The sequence below is a fragment of the Enoplosus armatus genome, chromosome 19 (assembly GCF_043641665.1).
Source record: "Enoplosus armatus isolate fEnoArm2 chromosome 19, fEnoArm2.hap1, whole genome shotgun sequence".
Classification (NCBI taxonomy): domain Eukaryota; kingdom Metazoa; phylum Chordata; class Actinopteri; order Centrarchiformes; family Enoplosidae; genus Enoplosus; species Enoplosus armatus.
The window spans coordinates 15,336,657-15,357,601 of NC_092198.1; the positions used below are offsets into that span (position 1 = coordinate 15,336,657).

At 39.8% G+C, this 20,945-nt stretch overlaps 2 protein-coding genes across 4 annotated transcripts; one reads left to right on the forward strand and one right to left on the reverse strand.

The window, feature by feature from the left end:
• The first annotated feature begins 533 nt into the window (after positions 1 to 533).
• On the forward strand, positions 534 to 8,963 carry nrbp1 (nuclear receptor binding protein 1). 3 transcript variants are annotated; one of them, XM_070925433.1, is made up of 18 exons: positions 534 to 1,006; positions 1,203 to 1,446; positions 1,534 to 1,656; positions 2,629 to 2,730; positions 2,834 to 2,923; positions 3,056 to 3,096; positions 3,388 to 3,482; positions 3,691 to 3,774; positions 3,859 to 3,917; positions 4,336 to 4,434; positions 4,523 to 4,655; positions 4,924 to 5,014; positions 5,344 to 5,394; positions 5,723 to 5,858; positions 6,175 to 6,228; positions 6,334 to 6,397; positions 7,030 to 7,085; positions 7,216 to 8,963. In XM_070925433.1, exons 2-18 carry the CDS (start codon positions 1,231 to 1,233, stop codon positions 7,309 to 7,311), a joined length of 1,590 nt encoding a protein of 529 aa, XP_070781534.1. In that variant the 5' UTR covers positions 534 to 1,006; positions 1,203 to 1,230; the 3' UTR covers positions 7,312 to 8,963. The 3 variants fall into 3 exon arrangements, with proteins under 3 accessions (XP_070781534.1, XP_070781535.1, XP_070781536.1); XM_070925434.1 differs by having other exon boundaries at positions 4,526 to 4,655; XM_070925435.1 differs by having other exon boundaries at positions 982 to 1,006; positions 1,206 to 1,446.
• Positions 8,964 to 11,844: 2,881 nt separating this feature from the next.
• LOC139302045 (macoilin-1) lies at positions 11,845 to 20,085 on the reverse strand. Its single transcript, XM_070925601.1, has 11 exons — positions 19,991 to 20,085; positions 18,355 to 18,496; positions 18,112 to 18,238; positions 17,790 to 17,913; positions 17,356 to 17,534; positions 16,505 to 16,967; positions 16,225 to 16,383; positions 14,978 to 15,148; positions 14,053 to 14,179; positions 13,089 to 13,263; positions 11,845 to 12,035 (listed from the first exon to the last, which is right to left on the reverse strand). The coding sequence occupies exons 1-11, from the start codon at positions 20,065 to 20,067 to the stop codon at positions 11,845 to 11,847; spliced, it is 1,935 nt and encodes a 644-aa protein (XP_070781702.1). The 5' UTR covers positions 20,068 to 20,085.
• Between the last annotated feature and the right edge of the window lie 860 nt (positions 20,086 to 20,945).

Here is a 20,945-nt window from a genome sequence, read left to right on the forward strand (position 1 = left end):
TCGGAAACAGTAGATGACAAAACAACATTTGATGGACAATATGTCATTTTAAGTGCTAGGAAAAATGAAAATTTAATAATAACATAATAATAATTTAATTCCATGATGGACCTTGTGGTGAGATTATTTAATTAACTACAACTAGTTTCCTCTCAAGACAAAACCCAAAGATTAGATAATAATGCCGGATCTGCCATATAGTACTTGCAAATTTCCTAACAATTAATCAACTCACCAAAAAACAACTGTCTGTCATAATTAACTTTTTGTGAAAATACTTACTTCGTAATACCGTATAACCACTCTATATCCCAGTTGCATCACTGAGAACAAAGTTGCTTCAGTGATTTGAGCCCTGCAGAAGGGGGGATCGGACAAACTGTATCTGGCAACCACAATCGGCTCTGACGTGCCCGGGCTCGTAGTGCAGTGTGCATCTGGAAGTTGTCGCCATCATATCTGGCTAAATGTTAACCTAGCTAGCCTTCAAGTCAGTCAGCCGTTGTGTTCGAGGATATAAAGTTAATGATATCATTAACCTCTCTTTGTTTCTTCTGTCGAGTTTATGTGAACTGCTATGATGTTATTAATCAGTAAACGCGTCTAGGACCGTTGCAGTATTGTGTAGTGTATTCACATTAGCGGGGGCTAATTTTCAGACCACACATTAGCAGAGCTGGAGTCTTGAGAAGCAGCAAGGGGCGGTGGGCTGCTACAACTGTCGCTAGCTAGCAGCGAACCAGCTAGTTAGCTGGCTAGCAAGCAAAACATCGAGAGGCATTTAACGTTTAAGCGAATTAAGCCACGGCTGTGAACGAACGGCTCGCCGGTTGTTAAGTTAGTAACGTAACGTCAACGTAGCCAAGGAGCTAGCTGCAACTCTGCTGAGGAACCAAGAAGATTCATAGCTAACAAAGCTAATCAAATAACAAATTAGGATTGGTCTGCGGCGGGTGGGAGTCTGTTAAGCTGGAGCCGGCATCGTCACATTTCCTGTCTTTAACACGTATGTCCAACTGCTAGTCCGAACGGTTATTCCTCTGCTGCATATATGTTAGCCAGCTACATCTACCTAGTACATACAAGCTAGTTTTTAAATGAGATATCATTGCCAAGTTTTGTGTTTGACTTCCTCGACAGTTCGCAAGTCAGTGTCGTGGACTGTGATGCTTATATTGTGTTTGGGCATTTCTGTCTCACAGCAGGCTGTTGGGCCTGACGACTAAGAAGATGTCTGAGGGAGAGAACAAGCAGGCCCCTGACACAGCCCAGGACGTGAAGCCGGACTCTACAGGTCAAGGGGTGTCATCTGTGTCTCCCCCTGTGTCCATGGTGACCCAGCCTCCAGCTACTGCTGCCACAGAGGATGAGGAAGAGGAGAGCGAGGATGAGTCAGAGATTTTGGAGGAAAGCCCGTGTGGACGCTGGCAGAAACGCAGAGAAGAGGTAGGGGATATGTCTGCGGAGGAGTCAAGTTTACCTTTACTAAGGTATAGATAACTCCTGATGCATTATTTTGTTTTCCTCCTGAAGGTGAATCAGCGCAACGTCCCAGGGATCGATAATGCTTACTTGGCCATGGACACTGAGGAAGGAGTTGAGGTGGTGTGGAATGAGGTCATGTTCTCAGAAAGGAAGAATTTCAAACTACAGGAGGTGGGTGCAGTGCCAGGCCAATGCAGTTGGTTGTGTCTGAAGCAGTTATACAAGTTATGTGCTCTACAGTAGGAATAAAACATGTATAATGATTATGTCTGCAAGAGGACAGCATTTATACCTGCAAGGAGCAAAACGCCTTGACAGGGCTTTAAGGATTGTGTTTCTTTACTGTGATCTCTCTAACAATGTAGAAGCCTACTGGTTTTCATTTCCCTCTTTGGCTTTAAGCTCCTTAGGCAAGTGGTTGGACTTGTTGCTGCCAGCACCATAGCAAAGTACACACTGTGCCTGTGTAGTGGCAGAAACAATTTTCAGAAATTTGGATAGGGGGGAGCAAGCAGACCAGAGGACGTGGTATTAAAGGCTCTCGCTTGCTTGTACCTTTTGCCATTTTAGGCATCTAGCGTGATGGTTTCGCATCATTCTGAAGTGGTTACTATTTTCTCATTCTTTTCTTGGTTGCACTCTTGTCTCAGTTGAAGATTCATCCAGTCTGTTGTTTACTTTTTCAAATAAAAGCATGAGAATTAGGTATTACTTCTGTGTCAGAAAGCTACTAGATAGTGCCCTTGAGCAAGTCTTGTTACCCACAACTGCTGTAGTGTGAGCTGCGTAGGGACCGGTTGACTGTTTGCAACAGGCAGTTTTAATATGCATATGACTGAAAGAAAACCAGGTGTTCTCAGTCTAATAGAACTTATAATATGTATTTTGTGAGAAATTAAATGGCTGATGGAGTAAAACCCCAGAATTGCTTTTAATGGACAGTCATTAACAGCTGTGGGATTTGCATTTGAATTGCACTTACAAGACAGTCTGTCCATCCACGAGTCCAACCTGCTGGCCAAGAGAAGGCCGTGCCATTAAAAATTTTGGTTGAATTGGCTGAACTTTTTTGCAACAAAACAGTAAATCCACCTGCTAAAAGTATGTGACATAATGTATTAATCTGTTTGGTATTTTCCACAGGAAAAAGTCAATGCAGTTTTTGACAACTTGATCCAGCTGGAACATTTGAACATTGTGAAGTTCCACAAGTACTGGGCGGATGTCAAAGAGAACAGAGCAAGGGTAGGAGATCATCTAAAAAAAATCCCCTTTTTATCAAATCATAAAAAGTGTCAAGTGTTATGGATGTCACGCTGATCTGTTTGCATTTCTTATTTGTCTGCAGGTCATTTTCATCACTGAATACATGTCCTCAGGAAGTCTCAAACAGTTTTTGAAAAAGACGAAGAAAAACCACAAAACCATGAATGAAAAGGTGTGAAACCTCTGTTAGTTACTTGGAAATGATGCTGACAAGTCAAGAACCGTGGATAAAAATCCTGTTTAGTCTATTTATTTAAAACATATTTTACATTAACTTCTCAGTAACTTGTTTCTTGTCTGACAGGCCTGGAAGCGCTGGTGCACACAAATACTGTCTGCTCTCAGGTAAGTAAAACAAAAAGGTTAATTTCTGTAAGCTACTTATAGTTCAAGAATATATAATAGTGCGAGGCATCGACATTCACAGTCCAAATGCCAAGGTGCGTTTACTACAACTGCAGGCAATCAGCTATGTCACAGAAGTCCATTCAATTAAAAACAAAATCATATTTGTCTTGAAAGTGGCTCGTGAATTTTAGAATTCACCAACTGCTGCAGTCAGTTGACAAAATGTAATTTGTTCCCTAATTTGGTAGACATTTTTTATTGACTTTAGCCTTGTTCGCTTGTCTCTAGCTATCTGCACTCCTGTGAACCTCCCATCATCCATGGCAACCTGACCTGTGACACCATCTTCATCCAGCACAATGGCCTCATCAAGATTGGCTCAGGTAGAGATCATCTAAAGCAAGAGATCTTTCAGAGAACAAGATCAGGACAGTGTAAAAGCCAATGTTATGTCCCTCTCTTTTGTTTTCTATACTACAGATGCCCTCACTGTTGTTATTATTATTATTATTATTATTAGTAGTAGTAGTAGTAGTAGTAGTAGGCGGCCATGTATTAGTGTTATTATTAAGGCTTTTCCCATTATTTCAGTTGCTCCAGACACCATCAATAACCATGTGAAAACCTGTCGAGAAGAGCAGAAGAGCCTTCACTTCTTTGCTCCAGAATATGGAGGTAAGATCCTCTCAGTTGTCGTAGATACCGTCATGGTGTACGCTAGTGTTTCTGTGATATTGATCAGCTTGTTTCTGCTTTCAGCTGTTGCCAATGTTACCACAGCCGTGGATATCTATTCCTTTGGAATGTGCGCCTTAGAGGTGAGAGGATAGCTTATTCTGCTCTGAGCTGTTAGTCGCATACTGACGAACTTAATCACTCATTCTTTTGTTTATGGAGTATAAGCTTGATTGGTAAAGCCCTGAGGTGTATGTCTCAATGCATTCTTTAACAAAAATGTCACCCCGTCTTAAGACATGCTGAATGTTATTGTTTGCTTTATAAGTTTGTGTTAGTTCGCTTTTTACGCTACAGACATAGAAATCAGGATGTCAGTTATCTGTCTTTTGCAAGGACGGTAATGTGGAAATACTGTTTTTAATCATTCAGTCTGCAGTGATGACTAATGTCTTCAATGTGTTATGTAACATGAGAGTGGCTGCTGTTGACCTAAGTTTTGTGTTTGTTTTTATGAATCACTTCCAATCAACACTCTTCTTTGCCCAATCACTTTCTCAGATGGCTGTGTTGGAAATCCAGAGTAATGGGGATTCGTCTTATGTGTCCCAAGAAGCCATAAACAGTGCCATTCAGTCCCTAGAGGACCCATTGCAACGAGTGAGTGAGGGAGAGGAAAGCAATTGAAGCCTGTATGGCTGTTTGGAAGAGAAATCCATAACATAACAGGCTTTTTTTCCTTTTTCAGGAGTTTATCCAGAAATGTCTGGAGGTGGACCCCAGTAAGCGACCCACAGCGAAGGAGCTGTTGTTTCACCAGGCCTTGTTTGAGGTGCCCTTACTCAAGCTGCTGGCTGCACACTGCATCGTCAGCCACCAGCGTGAGTGAAAATACACGCACACAAGGGTTTATCAGTATGAATACTGGCCATTGATATCTTCCGTTTAAAGATATAGTTACTGGTCCATTGCTCAAGCCAAAGTTACTAAAGCAGTTTCTTGTGCATCACCCATTGCAGCACTGACTGGACCTTCTTGGGTTCAGTCAGTGCTAAGTCAGCTTCCAATCTTAGTAAACATGTCCAAGGCTGCCAAACTATCACGGGTGAATGCTCTTATCTGATTGCTGTCCTCTTTGTGTGCCTGTAGATATGATTCCTGAAAATGCTTTAGAAGAGATGACAAAGAACATGGACCCTAACTTGGTGATTGTTGAGGCCAAGGATGGAGTTCAGATGAAGTAAGTCTGAGTATCACAAAACCACATAACACTGACATATAGAGGTAATTGGATGGAAAAACCCAGGGAAGGAAGGAAAGCTTGTGAGATTTTGTCTGTATCTGTGGTTATCATATTCTGATCTAGTTTAAATGTTATCTTTTCCTGATCCTAAAGGTTGCATTACAGTTAAATGAGAAAATACCTGAACTTACATGTTCAAGGGGAGTGAAATGAGAAGTTGTCCTTATTGCCCAGCACTGCTTTTTAATTGAGTTGAAGATTTAGTCACACTCTGGTCCTGACTGGCTGACTATTCAGCACGAGTAACCCCTTTTCTTTTGCTTCAGGCTTTCTCAGTTTCCTGCCCTTGAGCTGGACAAGTTCCTGGAAGATGTAAGGTAAGAAAACAATTATAACTGGGATCAAACTTGGAAACCAATCTGCTGTTGATTTTTCTGTGATTTGAAGAATCTGGCTTGAATGCTGGTAAAATGAGAATTACTCACCCCGTACTGAAAGAACCAATTGAGGCCAAAAATGGGAAATTGTTGTTGTATTGCAGTGAAATATGTGCAAAGTCTGTAAAATGTGAAGTAGGATATACAGGCATGGTCAACAAAATCCTAGTTTAAAACATGTCCTCCAGTGTTCAGGGCAACACTGCACAGCATGAAATCATATGCCGTTGTCCTGAAGTTGTGCTTCTTTCTTCCTTTGATGTACCAGGAATGGGATCTATCCTCTGACCGCGTTTGGGATACCATGTCCACAACAGCCTCAGCAGGAGGCGGTGAAGTCACCCATAGTGCCCCCCTCAGTGAAAACCCCGACCCCTGAACCTGCAGAGCTGGAGACCAGGAAGGTAAGAACTGACATGTAGGAGCGCACAGAAATTAGATCTCTGTCACATAATGTTTGTTTTGTCAACAAATAAATCACTATTATTACAAAACCTATTAGGTCTTTATATAATATTAATTGTCCAAGACATCGGAGGGAACTGTTGGAGAAAAGTAATTGCAAAGTAATTGAGGATATTTAGAATATAGTAAGTACATTTTTTGGTTAAGTAAACTGAGGGAGAAGAAAAATATTTGCTGGTAGGTCAGATTTCTGAGAATTACTGTTCTCGAGAGGTCACTTAAAGGTTCCCATTGTGTCCCCTTCTGGTACCTCAGGTCCTTCAGATGCAGTGCAATATTGAGCCTGTTGACGAGGGCAGCAAGCATCATGTAAGTAATGTTTCTTCATATATATATATATAATAATATGTCATATGTGAAAGTGCTTTATGTTTTGCTAGACTTATGAAATAACTTGTTTTATTCTCCTTTCAGCTGACTCTGCTGTTGAAACTTGAGGATAAACTGAACAGGCACTTAAGCTGTGATTTGTTACCAAGTGAGTATCTTAATGTTTTGAATGGTTGTTAATAGACTTGACATGAGCAGAAATTCCAGCACCTGCAGTTTTTCAGTTTTAGGCCTTAATTTGATAGAGAGAGAGAGAGAGAGAGAGAATGCAGTTTGTAAGCACCATTTGGAGGTTTAATTGGTTTTGTTGTAGTGTTTCGCACTTAGTATATGTGGCCATATGGCCTAAGAACACGATGGATAATAACTCATAAAGCATTTGCAAAGTCCTTTAAAAATGTTTTCCAACATCAGTCTTCCTCTGCTACTTTTTTCGGTGAATTGCTACTTTTATGGCACATTAGCATCACCAACTGTTACTTACCTCCTGCTGTGTGTTGAAATGTCACATCAGCCCTTTCGCGTGCGATTGCATTTGTGTATGTGCTGGTAGAACATGCAGTGCTACAAAATGGGAAGCTGTTTATGAAGACTTTGCTTGACAGCACTACTAAAGGTCAAAACTCCCCAGTGCACCTTTAATCACTTAAGTAACAAACTGAAATACTTTAAAGGCACATTATTTGATAGTTGCTGTCCAAAAAAGGAAAAATAAGTATCTTGTCACCTCATAAGCATGCCACCATGTAGGTTTTCTGACTGCCTTGTATTTCTGTTCAGATGAGAACGTGCAGGAGCTGGCTGTGGAGCTTGTTCAGCTGGGATTCATCAGTGAGGTAAGTGGAGTTCATCGTCATGACCCCACTAACACTCATGCTATTAGCAGTCTAACCACAACATGCTAGTTTGAGAGTAAAACAGCCCCAAAGATGATATTTTTTAACCCTGCTGTCTCTCTCTCTGCAGGGCGATCAGCCGCGGCTTGCCTCCGTTCTCGAAGAGGCCTTCTCAAAGTTCTACAGCCGGAACGGTTCTCTCAATCCGGTGACTGTCTCCTCGTAGCGGAGGACTCACTAGGCCTTCTTCCAGCCCTCCTCGTCCTCTACAACAGGACTAGCTTTTTGCTCCACCTCTGAGTTGCAGGAAAGCTTTGCGAGGACAGAGGAGGAAGCCTTGGTCTGGTTGCGGATCCCGCAGCCTGTCCTTGTATCTTCTGGTGGGAAAAGCTGCCACTAAGTGGTTGTTGCTTTCTATCTTTTTTTTTTCCTCCCACCCAATACAGCCATCTGCTTCTCTTTTTAAAAGAGGAAATCGTAGTTGCAACTTAAAGGAAAATACAAATGTTTTCACTGTTTGGCTTATTTCTTTCAGTTCTTAATTAGTGAAGAAACGTTAGAGGTAAGCCAAATGAAAAACTGGAAGACAGCAGTATTTTCGTTAAGTCAGTATTAAAACTGTATTTTAAACATTTTTACTTAAAACTGTTAAATAGTTCTCTGTATGAAAAAAAACCCTTTGTCCCGGCATACTGATGTGTATGTATTATGGTGTTGTGAGGTTAAGTCTGGTTCTCTGGTCCTTTTAAACTTTCTCTTGAGCAGCGAGTGAGGCATCTTCCTACCTTGTATCATTTTTCCGAAGATTCTCGGATGCATCAAGCTAGTAATGCAACAGATGCAAAGTCACTTTTACTTTAAAAAATTCTGTAATTATACAATATCGTCATGAAACATGCAGCTGCAACACAATCCGAAGAGCTACAGCTAAAAAATATGAAAAATCAAACTATTTATTTGTGTATCTTTTTTCTTGAGTGTACTGTGATTCCCTTCCAGCACTAAGGCCGGTGGTTGTTTGAATGTATGCTTTTAGTTGCTCTCCCTCTTTAAGTCATGCTGTTATTTTCTATGAAAAGGGGGTGTCGTCACTTGACTGTGGTCCAACTACTACTGTCGCTTCTGTTTTAGCCCATTGCAGCACTTATCAATTAGGGCTAGGTTTATAAAAAGTTGTCTTTAGGTGGCATTTTACACAGGAGAGGTTGGTTAGATCCGTGTGAAGATGCTTTTCGCGTTTCAGCACACGATCTGACGGATGTTCGTCAACAGGTTCGGTGAATGCATGTATGCTTTTCTATGTCTAAATGGAAACTGATGCATGCAACAAGTGTGCTTCTGGAGTTGGTTCACTTTAATGATGATGGTAAGCTATCATGCAGAGTTGACGTTTTGTCAGCTCGAGCCTGTCAACATTTAGATTTCGTAGCTCTGAATCATTCGTTGTCTTCACGGCTGAGATATTCTGCGTGACACCAGAGCTACAACTTTGCCCTCACCTCGTAGATATTCAGTTATTGGCTCAGTCCACCCTTATATGTTAACTGTTTGGGGATCTCTCTGCTAGTTTGCACTGCTGTACACTTTTATATCCTGTTTGAAATGTCCTGTGGCCTCTAGCTCCTTCACACCAACAGGAGGAACTTCGATAAATTGGAAATGGCGTCGTTAAAAAAATGTAGTCCGTGATCCAGTCTGGTCTGCTCTATGCTGTGATTACCTTCTGACAGGGTCTGTAGATACTGCAAGATACAAGTGTGGGACTGCCTGGCATGCTTGTAACCATCTTGTACACTGTATGCTGGACACTGTGCTGTTTCTGCAATGCATTTACCCCCTTTTTTTCACTTCCTGAAATAAAAATTTACACTATCAGCACTTCAGGACTTTGTTTGGTTTCGTCTTGTGTTTATCAGAAGTTCATGACTACTGTCAGAGGATTTCCATCAATACACAAAGCCATACAATAAGCTCTACACCGACATGTCAACTTTATGATCAAGGAAGGTATATTTGCTCTCCAGTATGTACTTACAGTGGGTCCATCCTGGAACAAGACCCTCTAAGGTGTCATAAGGTAAATATGATGGATTGTAAAATGATCGTATTATTGAAAATGAGAAGCCATCTTTCTTAAGGGGTTCTTCGAATGCATGGCATCATGATTGCATACAAAGCCTGGGGCAGTGTATGGTACCAAGACATTAGAGCTATTGCTGAGGTTTTATGAGAGGTGTAGTGGGTAAATACAATGACAGAGGGAGAAGGAGAGAGACCGGAGGGAAATTATTCACCTCTTTGGGACTAAAATAATGCCAGAAAGATTGGGAGTAAGTGCAGGAAGTGACATTTTAAAGCCATTATACAAAAACTGAAAGTTTTAGAATGTGTTTCCTCTTGCAGAAAAAGTACATTTTGGTGTAGTTTTATCTCCAAGGTTCAAAAATGAAGTTATAACTTACGTTCCAAGTCAAATAATGTGCACACAGACAAACACAAATGAGACAAAATTGTTTCAATTGTTTAAATTATTTATACAAAAAAAACCCATCCTGGTGTATCAGGAGCGTGATCTCTACCCTCAGAGCGTCACTGCTTGAATTCATTATTTGTTCAAAATTTTAAGAAACTGTAGCCCTTGTACAAGTATATTCATGTACATACTGAAAAGTCACAATGTGTGCTCAAATAACAAGTTGAATAAAACACATTTCATGCTGACAAACACATTGCCGTACAAAATTACAGCAGTATAATAAAAGTACAGTGAGACTAAAAAATATTTTTTGATATAAAACACCCTAGAAACACGCTCTAAATAAAAAGCTACCAAAATGGCGACATCCAGTTCATGAGTGTTTTTCAGCTGCGAGGGTATTTTCAATTCTGTACATTGAGTAAAAAAAAGAAAAGAAACAAACAAAAAAAAAAACTACAAAAACAGTACATAGCACTTCAATTCAAACACTTTACTCTTTCACATTAAATTTGTGTTTTACTTCCCAGTTTGAAAGTAATGTATATAGGCACAGTAATTAAATTCATGAACCATGTTTGGTCAACACCATTCCTTGTTATGAACAACTCCACTTTAACTCACAGACAAAATCTAATTCTGGCCGATGGAACAAAGTGGCAACCATTCAGAAGCTTTCTCCCACTTTCTCTCTGCCATTGTGGAGCCGAGAGCTGCCAAACATCAAGATGTGGTTGTAAGCTGTCAGTTGAAACAATAGAGAGAGCTCCTTTTACTGCATCTCCTCGACTTTATCAGGTCACTCCGACAATTAAATAGCACTGCAAATTGTTCTCAACAAACTCCCAGATTGCAGCCGGAAAGCTTCATTCAAAAACGACGCGTTAGATCGAAATGTCCGCAACTCTGAAGGGTCTCACTCCAAAAGCGTTGATTTGATGAACCCGGGACTTTCATCTGAATTTCAGCACAACTCCAATAATCTTAATCCACTATTTACAGGCACAGACGACAGCATCTTGTTGCATCCTTTAAAAAAATTTAATATGCTGATGTTGTCAGTTAATAACTATATTTATGCTTTGACTTAATTCTATATAGAACATTGTTTGGACCTAATATTTGTATCTTATCAAATAAAGGTTTATTTTACTTTTAGAATTCAAAGGAAGTCATTACATAACTAACTAAACTTAGAGATACTTCCATTTTATCATTTATCATCTCTCTGTATTGAGATAATGGTTCACAGTTCTCATGTCTTAATGAACACGTTTAACCAAAATCTGTCGCGGCATGAAATCTTAAATCTTAATATTTTAATGAGCTTTTTTCACAGAAGATATTTTGACAAGTCCTGGTCCTGGCGTTGAGCGTGCTGACTCTCTGTCACGGCTTATAACAGAGCAATTGTTTGCTATAAGTAATTAGCTCCTGCAAAGTCAAAATGGCTGCTGTGAAAAAGGCTTATTAGATCCTTTTGTTCTGATATATACTAAATATTATTTGACTCAAAGGGATAAACAAGATTTATAAGTTTGAATGCTTTAGTCAATATCGTTGCAGATCAAGATCATTCTGTAATAATTCAAACAAAGTTATTATAGTCTCTACAATTTCACAACTTTGTAAGTATAATACTTTTGATAAAGACATAAATAATATAGAGTTGGTAGTTTTACTTTCATGCCAGGAAATACAGAGTTGTACAGAGTTAAAGCTACAGAAGGTAACTTGTTAGAGTTTTTCTACTTCAAGCAAATTCATGTTTACTGATCTGAGATCACATCTGACCGTAGACGAGAGAGGCGGAACGATTGGGTTCAGCTTTCCTTGAACACTTATTTCATTGTTTTGTCACTTTTGTCTCTTGTGTAGAAATGTCTGAACCACCACCAGATTTTCATTTGGACAAATCTACAGGGTCTGAATTTGAAGAAATCTTGTGCTTTATGGTTTACGCTGTTAGGATGAGCGTATCTTTACATAAATATTGTACCTACAGCAGCTCTGCATATCAGATATCTTACTTTGGGGTGAAACTCTTCAACCATTGATGTGGAGGAAACAGGAAATATATGTAATAATGTCCAGTTAGCACCATCAGTGCAGCAAAAGGCATTCGACTAGTGGAGGCTCATTCTGGTTCCACTCATGGCTGGAAGTAGATGACTTCATGGTGTCATTTAGCTCTGTAATAAAAATCCATTAGCCCCCTCATGTTTTATGATGGAGGGGTCTGCCAAAGGAGGTCTGAGGATCTGAAAAAGGCGATGCCATCCTTTATTTCTTCAGACACTGGTACATCAGTGCTCGTGGATTCAGCATGTAGCGCTCAGAGTTGAGTAACTTGGTGAGATACTGCGGCACCGGAGGCCGAGGAGCCATGTAGGACACGCCGGGACTGACGGCCATCACCTCCGCAATCTTCTGCTTCATCTCCCGTATCTCCCGGTCCTGCCTCATCACTTTATCTGTGGGACAGACAAAGGTAATAAACTGTATGAGGGGGTGGATACTGCAGGATGTAGCCATTCATAACATTTCGAGTAATTTAAGAACTATGACATGTGAAACGCTGGATTCTTCTTCCCTCAAGTTGCCCAACTACGAACACTACTGTAAAGTCCACATGGCAGTTGTCTCTGCGTTCATATCCCAAGTGGAATAACAGATAAAAGCAGCGATAGAGCAGACTAAATCACAGTCAGTCAGTCAAGAATAAAAGTCAATTATTCAAAACTAGAAAGCACTCAGAGAGCACATACCTTTACCAAGACTACACAACATTCTCAATTTGTTATTTAATACTGTAATTGTTTAAAAATGTTTAACCTGCATCTGAATTGAAACAGAAACAATGTTGATTGGCTCGTGGCAGCCAAGGTTTTTGTAGAGTACCTCAATCCTGCCCAGCAATGATATGGCTTTTGGTCCAAAGAAGAAATGTGCAAAATTTAAAGTCAGACTGATAAGGACTGAGTTATGTTTATCATGTTAGTGTAGCGCCATCTATAGGCCAACTGCCATACAATTTTGCAGAATTTTAGTTATGCGCATGTGTCAAGTAACTTTGGCTGCTGTGTTCCAGAGTTATGGCAGTTTATGTAAAACAGACCACACTTAAAAGACTTTGGCAACCAGTTACGAACCAATACTTATACAGGATATTAAAAAACAAATGAATACATTTGTCATCCAAATCATGCCTGGTGAAGTCTGGATTCATATTGCTGTAGGAATGGTCAAAAAACGTTAGATGAAAGATAAACATGGTCGCACTATTAGATCCAGACTTGTTCCTTGTTCTTTGGTTCGTGCTCTACTTTTTCCTCAAAATAACGTTCTAATCTGATGCAATTTTTTTGCGATATCCTGTGAACAGACACATGAACAAACAAACAGGGCTAAAAACACTCAGTAACCCTTTTAGTGGACGCATTCCGTCCCTCACAGAGAAAACACAAGAATTGAAATAAAAGTTGCCGAGGAAAACAAAACAAATGTAAAGAGGAAGAGAGGGGAACCTTGAGCGATTTCCAGCTGTCTGCGGGCGTCTCCCAGAGCCGAGAACAGGTCCAGTTTGATGCGAGTCTCAGCGCTCAGGTTGTACTCCAGATGTTGAGCTTTCTCCTGCATGGCTGACAGAGTGGACAGCAGCATGTCTGTCTCTTTCTCCACACAGCGGTACTTTCCCAAAGCCTGAGTCCAAAAAACACATTCAACATTAAGAACCTGTGTAAAACATCATCAATCAGTCTTGTGCAATGACCACCTGAGAGAGTCAGTGCTTTGGTTTCCTAAGTGTTTTTTTTTTTACCTTTTTTAATATTTAAGGAATAATTCTTTTTGCCTCCATGGACGTGTGTTCAGGTTCATTCACTTAGGGAACCAATGCACCGCAGAAAAAAAAACTTTCCACACACTGATGATGAACTGGCCAGCCATTCAAAAAACATGAAAGCTTCACATTATCACAGAGATGCTCCGAGGGATGATTCTTTCTGTGTTAACATTGACTTTTAACAGTTTCTCACATTGTGAGGGAGGCGACCTCTCCTCTTTTATTAAAGCAGTGCAATGTTTTTCTGAAAGACCTGGCTTCTGTTTTACAGCATGCTTCATGAAGAGTATGTCACTAAAATGAAATCAAAGATCACACAGTACAACAATGTACACACCTGATGTCAAAACAACACAAACAACCAAATGTTACTGCATACTGATAAGATGACAAAGTGCAATATGTTGACTGCAGGCCAAAAGAAAATAAAATACTAAATATCCTCAATGAAAATCATTCCGTTTTCTAATATTTCTTTTCTTTTTTTTTTTTTACAAACATAAAGAATTATAGACATAATCTGAAACAACAAGTGAAACAGCAAAAAGACTACAAGACCAAACTGAGGACGACCAAGTACTGGACCACTTGAGACTCACAGACACTTAAAACTCACAAGTTCATTCCCAAATAGTGTAAAAAGATACCTCAACATCCCTCTCTAGATCTACCACACGACTCTCTTTCACTTGATACTCCAGCTGTAGTTGTTTGTACTCTGTCTCTAGATCTTTAACTCTTTTCCTTAACATTTGGGTTTCACAGTGTTCCTGCCTGGTGTAGGAGATGGAGAAAATAACAGTTTTGAGCAGTGAGAGAGAGGTTTCATTGGAAATGATGACCAGTTTACACAGAAAGAAACATGACAGTCAATTTGCATTTTTTTAATTTTTACATCGGTCTTGTTTCTTTTATATTCCACCGCATTTAATAAAGATGGTTAATGCTAGGAGATATATCAGCAATCTGTAAAAATGTCATGTGTGCTTTATAGGAATAGTTCGACATTGTGGGGAAATACACTTACTCACTTTCTTGCCAAGACTTAGATGAGACGTTTGATACCACTGTCATGTCTGTACTTTCAATATAAGGCTACAGATTGTTAGCTTAGCATAAAGCATAAAGCTAGTCTGGCCAAAGGGAACCATATCTGCCTACTAGCACTATACGGCTCACTAATTAATTTAACAATTATATCTCATTTGTTTTAAGGTGTACAAAAACCAAATAACACAAATGTGTGGTTTTACAGGGGGTTATGTCCCAGACTATTTCTTGGCCCGGCACAGTGACTTCCAAGAAATAGTCTGGTACATAATCCCCTGTAAAACCACACAAGACATACTGTGACAATTAGTGAGCTTTAGAGATGCTTTTGGGCAGATTTTCTTATGTTTGGACAAAGACAAACTAGCAGTTTCCCCTTAAATACTGAACACACAGACATGAGAGTGGTATCAATCTCCTCATATAACTCTTGATTACGCAAATGAACGTAATCGAACTATTTCCTCACATGTTTGCACTTCAGTAACCAGGAATCTTAAAGGTTTGGCAGGTGTGAGTTACCTGTTTGTTAGGCTCCTCGCTGTGCTGGCTGCTTCCTCCAGTTTCTGAGCCTGAAGCTCAGCCAGCTGTTTCTCAACAGAGAGTCTGGCCTCCGTCTCTGCTCTGGTCTTCTTCTCCAGCATCGCACTGCTCTGTTTGTCCCTCTGCTTGGTTTTAGTCAGACAGAGAATCCTGAAGGAAAACGCATTAAACTCACTTTAACCCTTTTTTCAGCACAGTTTTTTTCAGTTTTAAATGTGCTCAGAGTAATAATTTGTTTTTAGTCCCATATTGTGAAGGAACATTTTTACTATTGTGCAAACAAGAGAAACACAACACATACTTTGCTGTGTACTAATTACACAGGAAATTAATTAACAGGAAAGCCTAGTATTCCTGTTTGTGCTGAGTTCATGTTCTGCATTAATCGACTGAATCTGAGCTAAATCATTGAAGAAAATGTCTCCAAATGTCTTTAACAGATGTAAACTGCATATTAGTTACAGCTGAAACGATTAATTGATTAAACAATTCTATTGACATAGAATTAATCATCAACAATTTTAATAATGGATTAGTCATCTATGTAATGTCAAACATTCACACATTACAGCTTCTAAAATGTGACTTTGTTAATGTAAAGTAATTCTCAGAATGCGTTGAATGTGTTTGGGTTTTGGCAGTAATTTGAAAATCTCACCTTGGAATTTGGGTAAATGGCATGAACATTTTACTGACGATTGATATATTCATGAAAAAGGAAATAATCTGCAGAATAATCAATAATGAAAATAATGACTTGTTGCCATAATATTAGTCAAATGCAAATAAATTAATCCAAGTATCTATCAAAAGTAATAAATGAACAATGCTGTAAATCCACAATCAAAGAAAGCAAATGGATCACATTGGTTCAAGGGGTCAGATTGCGTTTCTTTATATAAATGTATAAATTAAGATGCAAGTAGTTATCATTCATTTATGGAGGAGAATTAAGGATGAGAGGTGTGAGCCACAATCCCTCAATATGAAATATGGTAAATATTATAATTGTGGTCCAGCTTAAAAAGAGATCCATCAACCCTTTTGAGGATTAAAACATCTCCCCAAAACTGTTTGCTTTCACAGACAACTATAGTTCTAGCAGCATTTCTGCACGCATTAATCTCTGTCTTGCTTTTTTATTTATAGACTGATGTAATGTGTGAAACGGCCCACAGAAGGAGCCAAAGACGAGCTTTCAGCAGTGGATCTGGTGGATGACTCACTTGCTCTGCAGCAGCATGTTGGACTGTCTGAGCAGGGAAACCTCTGGTCTCAGGCTCCTCTCACTGTTGGTCAAGTTGCAGATGTGACTTCGCAGCTCCTGCTCGCTCTGCCTGCTCGCCTGCACCTCACCCTTCAGCCTCCTCAGCTCCTGCTCCAGTCTGTAAGATAATAAAGATAATAAAGAGAGTTACAGGGAAAGAAAGAGATCTTTAAGCTCTGATTTTACCTTCAAATGCACTAATTTCAAACTGTATTGAAGTGAAGTTAATAGTGGCATACTTGGTCATCTGTTCAGCGTGGTGATTCTGAGCTGCTGTGGCACTCTTGTCCATTACGTCCCGGTTTGGGCTGACTGTTTTTGAGCTGGATCTCTGTTTCTTCTCAGTCCTCCCTGCAGGTGGCGAAGGAGTGTTTGTGCTGCCTCTGCAGGCTTTTGGCGAGGAGCTTTTAGCCGCCCGCGTGGCTTTGCTTCCTGGCTCATCTTGAGGTAGATTTTCCGGGGTCGTAGAGGATTCTGCTCCTCCTGCCCCACAGTGGAGCAGATCCCTGGACTCACCAGGTTTGGATGGTGACGGCCGCCGGTTTGATTCAGCTGACCTCACCTCCTGTGTTCCCTTCTCCGCTGCTCTCTCCTCGCTGCGGATCTGGAGGCAGTCCACAGTGTGTCCCTCATCATGGGCCACTGCAGCACCGTTCTGACACTGATACTGAGTCGATTCAGGCTTTATCTTCCATTTTGAGCCTGCAAGTACAGGCAGAAACAAAGAACTGTCAATATCGTCACTCTACTATGATCTCAGCTCTGCAGCTGGCATATGAAGGGTGCAAAGACATGTACAGGCTGCTGTCTTTGGTGTAAACAGCAGTGGAGAAAGAGGATTTCACAGTATTAAAGATGCAATAATTTTATCAATAAATTCTGGTAGGTCTTTCCCGCCATTCATTCTGAGTAAACAGTATAGTACTGAGTGGTTACTTTGAGTGATGATCGCTCAAACCAAAGAGTGCCACCTGCAGAAACTCAAACCTCTGTCTCGGTCTCATAGCACCAGACACACTATTCGATTAACAAACAAAAATATATTAGAAACATCCTGGAAGTATGGCAGAAACAAGAGCGAAAGACTCACTGCTGCTGCCATCTGTGCCGGTCTTGGGGTAAACCTGCAGGCCTGGAGGGAGTGAGTGCTGCAGCAGGTGCATGTGGAAGTCATTCTCACTCTGCACTGCTTTCTGTATGCGCAGCTTAAAGATGTTGGTAAAATAGCAGGTGGCATAAAACCCCAGATACACTACAGGATATCCAATGCTGAATGAGAATACAAAGAGAAAAAGACAGTTAGAATATGTATGCCACATTATAAAGACATAAACCCATACTTGCAAACAGATTTGTATTATTAATGGTTACTCTATTCATAGATTTATGCAGATTTTTACATCTTTCATTAGCTAGTAGCATAAAAGTGAATTCACTCCTGTCATCTATGATGCACAAACATCTAGAGGCCGATTCATAATAGCACACAGGGGATTTTGGGTGATATGTATTAAATCTACATACCAGTGTGCAGCAAAAAGATGAGACAGGTTGGCATGAGAGGTTTTCAGGTCTTTGAGTCGAAGTGACGCCTCTGTGTACACGAGCAAAATCCACAGGGACACTGTCGATATACAGATGCCTTTCTCTGCAGAAAAATACAACAATAATCAGATGTAAATAATCACTTGCTCAAATAAAATCACTGCTAATTCAATTTTACTTTGAGTAACTCACTAAAAAAAGCAGCAAATCCATTACAAACAAGGCTTATTTTTTTGAGAGGGAACAGTTTGGCATATTTTGTCACGTGTGGTAAAAAACAAACAATAATCCACATACTCACCTGTGTGCCATATGTAATTGAATAACACATAGGTGCTCGCCACAAAGAACAGCCAGTGCAAAGGAACAAAAATCAAACAAAAGATGTCCAGAGTGAAGGCAGCACAAACAAAAACAACACAAATAACCTGCAAACAAAAAAAGACAACATTAATTTCAGTAAAATGCATTGGTTTCAGTCTGCGGGGTTATCATGATCTGGGCCACTGCACTCAATACAAAACCACACAGCAGGGGTTCTCACCAGCCCATGGCAGTGGAAAGTGGTGTACACACTCCCAAAGAAGAGCCAGCATGGCCACAGGTACTCCAGTCTGAATTCAAGGATGAAATCTGCCAGCAGCACCAGCGTCCACATCATCATGAACTTCAGGACGGTGTAAGCACTGCAAAAAGACAGAGGAATTGTAAAAAAGTCATCATTGTTATTAATATACATCAAATACCAAACACGTGTTTCATTTATGGTATGCTAGGCTCTGGTTCTTGTAAATAAAGACACTTCAGATGCAGCGATGCCTCTTAAGACAAGGAATTAAACACACACAGAAGCCAAAACAAGACTGGAATACACGTTGCTAAACCTATAATTGAGCAGCTGCATCTTAAAAATGCAGTCCGTCCTTTTAAGTAGAGGCACTAAAGAACAATGACTGTTCCCTCATTCATTTTATGAGGCGACCACGAGCCAAACAGGGGCTGTGGTTTCCTCCTTTGTTCTGTTCATCCATAGGCTGCTATCACATCACCCCTTCTTTGTTTGGTAACCATGGCAATATTTCATCTGGAGGAGAGAGGGAGCACCACAGCACAAGTTAAAATCTCCCTTTTAATGTTATTGTTACAAAGTGCATTTATAATTGATCTTACAGTTATTTTTATAATAGATACTAAATATGCAAGTTATTCCACAACAATAAAAAGCAATATTTTATCTGAAAGGGACAGAGAGGGAGGACCACAGCATCTTAAATTCTTAAAAACAAGTTCAAATTTGCCTTATAATGTTACTGAAAGAGTGTACTTTAATTTATCTCACAGGTATATTAAATATAATTGCCAAATATGCAAGTTCTTCCACCACAATAAAAGCAATATTTAATCTTTAAGAGCAAGGAGGGAGAGAAAGGGAGGGCAATAGCATCTTAAATTCTTTAAAGCAGTTAATGTATGCCTTGTAATATTATAATAATAGAGTGTATTTTTAATTTATTTTGCAGGTATTTTTTATTATAGCTGTTATTCCACAATAAAAGCAGCAAGAACTGTATATTTGATTTCATAAAAACACCCTTAAAAGAAGACAGTGTTTGTATTTTCAAAATACAGTAATCTGTTTTCATTTCCTGTCTCATTTAAAAGATTAAAACAAATGGTTTCTTTCTCCTGGGGCAATCATTTCTTGTCTGGACTCTTGTCTAGACGCTTTAAAAATTATGCTTTTTATGTGCAAAATTAGCTGGTTTCCTTTAGCTTAACATGAAGAAAAAAAAACATGTTCATTTTTTCAAAGACAAGCCTAACGTGTTAATTGTACGCTTAATTTGTCCAGAGGATGAATAAAGCAGCGCAAAAGCAGATGAAACAGCCTGAGGAGAAGCAGGCCGACGTTTAACTTGCACAGCTGCTGATTTCTATCTTTCTGTAAACAATGTCCAATGTGAAGTAACTCGCACAACGTTTCTCCGCAATTCAGCCGTATTGGAGCTTTTTAAAGCTCCACACTGATTCACATAAAACAGGCGTGGATGAAGTGATGGGATGTGAGGCAGACAGGTGACGACGGCTGAAATTCACACAAAGACGGGCACCACAACAAAAGCAGCCTCCGCCAGGCGACGCGGCTCGCTCGCTCGCTCGCTCGCGGCGGCGCTAGCTACCTTTCAGACAGCTTCTCCGTTATTTTCAGCTTTTTCATTTTCCGTAGCCTGTTCGCGTCCACATAACGTTTCTTCATCTTATGGCTTCTACTCCCTCCGTGCTGTTTGTTTTCACACCGCAGCAGCAGCGGCAGCGAAGGGAGGGGTTAAAAAAAAGAGCAGGAATAAATGAAGAAGATCCCTCCGTGTGGAAGAGGATGTTCAGTCCAACCTGTGATGATGTCTGGAACAGTGCAGGCGAGCAACGGCTCTGCGCATGCTCAGTGGGTGTTGTATCTACAAGTGTTCATCGCAGGAGGGGAGCAGATCAACACACTGTACACACTGTACCCAATACATGCTCTATTAATTAATTATATTACCAGCAATTCAATGAAAATATCAAGTAGTACATTCAAAGTACATTCATTATAAAGGTGCATTTATTGTAGCTTGTCATCAGTGGTGGGAAGCAACTAAGTACTGTACTTAAGTACAATTTAAAGGTACTTGTACTTCATGAGTGTTATCATTGTATCCTACTTGATGCTTCTACTCTAGAGTAAGTAAGGGATGTTTTGAGTATTAAGGATAGACATAATAAGCTTAAGCTTCAGCCTACACCTTTTTTTATTATGTTTGTTAATTTAATAATTTTTTTTTATATTTTTTTTTTTTAATTTTTTGATTTAATGATTTTGTATTATGTAACCACTGTCATAATTTTAAGGTCATTTTGTTGATATTGTGTATACTTATATACCGGGAAAAAAATCTAATAAAACTAAACTAAACATTTATTTGACAGCTCTAATTACTACTTACTGTACAGATAAAATGTTGACATAAAGGAGCCATTTAAGGCTTAAACAACAAATAGTAAAATCAATTCTAAAACTCGCAGGTAACCAGTGGAGGGCAGCAAGGTTTTGTGTGATGTGGCTGCTTCTCCTAGTACGTGTTAAAAGCCTGGCAG